Source organism: Lithobates pipiens, unplaced genomic scaffold, assembly GCF_037356315.1.
Source record: "Lithobates pipiens isolate NorthernLeopardFrog02 unplaced genomic scaffold, aLitPip1_a1.2 Scaffold_18, whole genome shotgun sequence".
In the NCBI taxonomy this organism is placed as follows: Eukaryota; Metazoa; Chordata; class Amphibia; order Anura; family Ranidae; genus Lithobates; species Lithobates pipiens.
The window spans coordinates 466,065,130-466,071,220 of NW_027507758.1; the positions used below are offsets into that span (position 1 = coordinate 466,065,130).

The following is a 6,091-nucleotide window of genomic DNA, read 5'->3' on the forward strand; positions in this document are numbered from 1 at the left end:
TTATAGTTGAGGTGTACCCATGATGACAATTACAGGCCTCTCATCTTTTTAAGTGTGAGAACTTGCACAATTGGTGGCTGACTAAATGCTTTTTTGCCCCACTGTACCATATAAAAACAATAGACGACAAGCCTGTTATGTTAATCATTTCACTTTTTTATTTAGAGACCTTTTTAATACATTTATTTTACAGAAAGATAATCATTTTATAGAATTTAAAATATGATTATATTTTAAAAGAAAGCTGGTTTAAATGGGTGGTTCAGATTTGTTTTAACTTTTATTGACGGTTATAAATTCCATCATAGAGTATGTAGACATTGGGTAGTAATTATTATGAATTATAAGCCCAGTGTTGTGTAGTAATCCATAGCAACCAGAGTTTAGATTTCATCTTTTTTAGAAGAGTCTAAGCAACGACTGGTAACTGATTCTCGTGGCATATAGCAATGTTGAATTATAGCCCACTCTAGACAAACATTTTTTACAGAGATGATTGGAATCAGACATTTTATGTTATGGCAGTTTGTCCCATCTGGACAGAACTTCCCATATTTCCTGTCCTGGTGACAGGTAGTCAAAAGTATGATGAGTGGTATCCATGTAGTGGTGACAGAGATGCCAATGGATTGGGGAAGGGCAAGATTCATTGATTTTTTTTTTTTTTTTTTTTTTAACTATTCACTAATTTAAGTGATGCATAAAATTCTGATTTAGACAGCTGTTATGTAGCAGCTATATGGAGCCACTCCATATAACAATTTAACGTATATTCATGTCACATGTGTATTTGATGTTTCTTTATATATTTAGCAACACTAGTTATATTTAATGGCATGCACGGAGAGCTTAAATGAATGTTTAATGTGTTACTTGTATGTCTGAAATGGAAAACTATTGTTGACAATACTCAGAATAGTCAATATTTTCAACTCTTTCAGCTGCAATTTTAATAGCAAGATCATCTCCCCCCTGGTTTATAGTGGACAGACCGTTTTTGTTTTTCATCAGACATAACCCAACAGGTAAGGGCTTTTATTCTGTTTCCAAAACTGGGCGTCATGAATCTTAAGGCAGTATTGAACTCACAATTTGCAAAAAAAATTCTGATAGGCAGGGTTCTCCTAGATCCTAGGGATCTCTTCTGTCATAAATGCATCCCTCTGTTGGCAGTAATGTAATCTGAGCGGTGTATGCGCAGCTCAGACCACATTTACAGCATCCTGCTCTGTGCTGTGAAGATATGCCTCCTGTGCACATGCGTGGGAGTGGCCACATCCCGGACAGGCCATTACACCCCTTTTACACTCGTGCAACTTGTCCTGTGACTACCCCATGATTTCCAATGAGTAACGTTCATATCTGTGCGAATTCAAGTCACAGTGGATTCAAAATAGTCCCCGCAATACTTTGAACCCACTTTGAAGCGACTTGAGGTCCATAGACCTCCAGATTACACAGGTATTGATTCAAGTCGCGTGACTTTTAGGTTATACAAGTGTGAAAGGGGCCTTAAGCAGTCAAAAAAATGGAATTCGGAGGAGGAAAACTAGACAAAGATGGAAGCTTCCGGGACCAGCGGGAGTGGTTACAGCGCAGTGCTGGTGGGCTCTGTTTGACAGCTACATCTATTAGAATGTGCTGCTATGCAATGTACTAGCATATTATAGCATATTTATTTTTTGCTTGCAGTTTAATATTGATGTGCCTCTATGGGCACTTTTACACTTGCATCTCCATATTTTTTAATTTTTTAAATTTTTTAAATAAGGCTTTCAAAAATTCTAATACATCACATTTACTTTACATAGATCATGTATACATTTTAGGAAAGTGACTACCAAATAGAAGAAAGAAGAATCATATACAGTATATTCATTCCTTCTTTCCACGATTATACTGTTATAATTAGGAAATATGAAAAGTATAAAGAGTACTATAAGGGAAATTTATTATTTTAGAGGATCATTGGGGAGGGAGTAGCCTGGTATAGAATACATGTAGGAAGAGAAAACATTTTTGGTGCAGTGACATCTCTAGTAAGGCCTTAACATGCCTTGGAGTAATTGTAAAGGCAAGATTTTTATTTATTTTTTGTTAACCACTTCAGCCCCGGACCATTTTGCTGGTTTAAGACAAGACCACTTTTTGCGATTCGGCACTGCGTCCCTTTAACTGACAATTGCATGGTCGTGCGACGTGGCTCCCAAACAAAATTGATGTCCTTTTTTTTTTCCACAAATAGAGCTTTCTTTTGGTAGTATTTGATCACACCTGCGGTTTTTATTTTATGCGCTATAAACAAAAATAGAGCGACAATTTTGAAAAAAATGCATTATTTTTTACTTTTTGTTATAATAAATATCCCCCAAAAATATATAAAAAAAAACATTTTTTTCCCTCAGTTTAGGCCAATACGTATTCTACATATTTTTGGTAAAAAAAAAAAATCACAATAAGCGATTTATTGATTGGTTTGCGCAAAAGATATAACGTTTACAAAATAGGGGATAGTTTTATGGCATTTTAATGAATACGTTTTTTTTTTTTTTTTTTTATGGCGGACACATCGGACATTTTTGACACATTTTTGGGACCGTTGTCCTTAAGGCTGGGTTCACACCGCTGCGGGGGGAGAACCGGATGTGATTCGCACAGCAAATCACATCCGATCTCCGTAGCGCTGCGAGTTCAGCCATACAGATAGTATGGCTGAACTCGCAGCGGTCCCGCAGCAAACTCGCACGGGACCCTTTTTTGGGTCCGCAACGGAATCGGATCGCATGGGGGTTCACACCATGCGATCCGATTCCTGTGCGAGTCGGCAGATCGCACTGCGATATGCGGACGGATCTGGGGGTGTCATTAACATAACATTGACACCCCCAGCCGTCCGCATAGGGCAGTGTGAACTGCCGGCGGGAGTAATGCGATGCGGGAAAACGCTGCGGATTCGCGGCGTTCCCGCATCGCAGCAATGTGAACCTAGCCTTATACAGCAATCACTGCTATACAAATGCAGTGATTCCTGTGTAAATGACACTGGCAGTGAAGAGGTTAACCAGTGGGTGGCAGTGTAGGGGTTAAGTGTTCCTAGGGGCGTGTTACTAACTGTTGGGGGCTGAGCTTTCTTTTAGTGAACACTGATCTCTGCTCCAATCACATGGAGCAGAGATCAGCATCACTTGTTGCTAGGCAGAACTGGGAGATTTTGTTTACAATGGCATCTCCTAGTTCAGCCGCCCCGTGAGACGATCGCGGGTATGCGAGACTGGACTCGCGGGATCTGGTATTGCGGGACGCGAGACTGGACTCATGGGGGTCCTGACCGGCATGAGAGCGTGCCGCCGCCGGCGCGCTCGTGATGGCAGGGCGGTAAATTTAAAGGGACGTACAGGTACGCCCATCTGCCTGACCATGCCATTCTGCCGACGTACATCGGCGTGTGTTGGTCGGGAAGTAGTTAAATAACAAACATGCAATACTTACCTGCTTTGTAAAATGTTTTTGCACAGGGCACCCCCAATCCTTTTATTCTGGTGCTCCTGGCTCCTCCCTTCTACCTAGGGACCACATAGCAAGCTGCTTTTTATGGGGGCACTCGTGCTTGCTCGCTCCCTTGTCAGACAATTAGTTGGCCTGCATACAGAATGCATTATTTATTTACGTATCAGAAAATAACATTCCATTTTAAAATGAATGTAAATTTGGTCAAGAAGTTGTGTTTTTTTTTTTTTTTTTCTGCTCCTTCGAATTTCCCCATCACTGTGCTGGAAAACTAAAGCTGATTTGACCCCACTAATGATTAGAAAATCAAATGAACGTTCTTAAAATTAAGATTTTCAAAGGAAAAATTTGTTTGTGTGTGGCCAGCATAAGTGACATCAGGCACAGGTGGCTTATATCAAGTTACCTGCCTATGAAAAGGTAGTCTGTCATGCATAATAATATATTACAATCCTGTCTGAAAATCTGCAAAACAGCGTTTTAGGTCTTTTTATTTATTTTTTTCTTTTAAATAATTGTGATCGCTGAGTCTGATGACATGTACCAGATTCAGCCTCTTACTACATGAATCTCTTCTGTATGTTGTTCTCAGAGTGAATTAGTTTGTTCCTCAACCATAAATCTGGTTGTTTACATTTAACCACTGCATATAGATATTCAAGAATAAATTGTTTATTTTATTCAAGAATATATATATATATTTTTTTAAACTTTACATATTAATGAAATTATACACCACACTGTTTTTTGAGGTTTCCATCTTGAAGCAATAATTGGCCATCTAATTGATTATGATAATTGCTAGTAGCAGCCCTAGTTACATAGTCTGGTTGAATAAAGGCCCAAGTCCATCTAGTTCAACCAAGTTAAAGGTAAAAAAAACACCTGCCTTTAGAACCACTTTCAAGTATAACATAGTTCTGTGCTGCCCTTGGCTTCTTCTGTGCTGCCCTTGGCTTCTTCTGTGCTGCCCTTGGCTTCTTCTGTGCTGCCCTTGGCTTCTTCTGTCCTGCATCTGCTTCCTCCTTCAGATCCTGCCTTAGAGATGTAATTGGGTTGGTGCTCTTCTGGTTGACGTACAGGCCTGGTGCCTTCTCCTTGATATGATCATCTTCACCTAGTTTAGTAATTATTGATGGCCATGATTCGGATAAATTATTGTTAATTTTCCTAGCTTTCATCCTAGTGTAGGACGGTTTTGGGGTGGAATGTAATATACTGCAACCGTGTAAATGATATAAAATTTATAACGTCTTTTTATCATAGTATACCATCTGTTTTTCTTTTTTTTTTCAGGCGCTGTGTTGTTCACAGGGCAAATAAACAAACCTTAAGGATGCTTACAGACGAAATGAGGCGACCATGTCCTGTACATTGATTGTTTAGATATTTGTACAGTGCTCTAGTTTGTATGTGAATTATCAAATAAATGGGATAACATTGTGTTTTTTTAACTTGGTTTTTATATGGCATTTTGATAACAAAGTTGATGGTATATGTACTACTGAAATATTTTTTCTTTTTTGTGTGAAGCATTTAGGATGTTTTTTTATTTTTTTTTTGTGTACTTTACTTTTCAGCTACTTGCAATATCCCCATACACCCAGTTGTGCCACCCTTTACTTGCAGTGATGCTTTTATGCATTGAATACATTGTGTATATGTGACCATGCACTATTTTGGCAACCGATCCTAGCAGTATTTGTGACTAGAGCTCCTGTGCATTGCCATTAAGCCAAACACTATTTGTGGCCTGTGTCCAGGGCTGGCTGGCAGCCACCCATGCAGTATATGTGGCCTTTTCACAGTCAGGATATATGAAGGGTAACTTTTGTATTAATATTTTTCATGTCTTCATAAGAGATTTGACTACATTCCATTCATTTTGTAAGAACTGGAGATCAGACCGTAAGGTTTATATTGCTTGTAACAAATGATGCATGTGTTATTTTAAATAAAACATTCCAGACTGCATCTCTTATTTGAGGTGCTTTAAAATTGTATTGCTTTGTGTTCTATTTTCTTGTTTCAGATATAAAGATTTTCCAGTACCTGACTATGTTCCAGTATTTTGACTGCATAGTCTGCTTAAAAATACACTTAAAATGCCAGTGACTGTGTAGTCCCTGTTTGTTAAAGAAAAGTAGTTATTCAAGAGGTTACTACGTTAGACCTAGGCAAATGTGTAAAAAAATAAATAAAAATAATGGTAATAATAATAAAACTGTATAAGCTTCCGATCTATATTAAAGGTTTGTTAAAAACCACACCAATAAATCCAGCTGGATTTCTTGCTACTGTTTCTGATACATACATTTAATATAATTGTATTTACCGTATATACTCGAGTATAAGCCGAGATTTTCAGCCTCTTTTTTGAGGCTGAAAGTGCCCCCTCGGCTTATACTCGAGTCACCGCTGTCTGACTGCTCGATCAGCGTATCGAGCAGACAGACGGCGGACATTAAAATTCAAAAGCCGCGCCTCCTTCTCCGCCTCCGCCTGTGATAGGCGGAACACTGAATTTCCCAGCAGTCAGTGTTCCGCCTATCACGGACATCCGCTCATTCTCATACTACGGACG

The 6,091-nt window shown here is 38.9% G+C and overlaps 1 protein-coding gene across 1 annotated transcript in view; it reads left to right on the plus strand.

Annotated features, from left to right (window-relative positions):
- SERPINE2 (serpin family E member 2) overlaps nt 1–5,510 on the plus strand; it is a 79,536-nt gene extending 74,026 nt beyond the window's left edge. The window contains exons 8-9 of the mRNA XM_077488287.1: nt 942–1,025; nt 4,804–5,510. Coding sequence (XP_077344413.1) covers nt 942–1,025; nt 4,804–4,841 — 122 coding nt within the window. The 3' untranslated portion in view covers nt 4,842–5,510. The remainder of the gene's footprint in view (nt 1–941; nt 1,026–4,803) is intronic.
- The last annotated feature ends 581 nt before the right edge of the window (nt 5,511–6,091 follow it).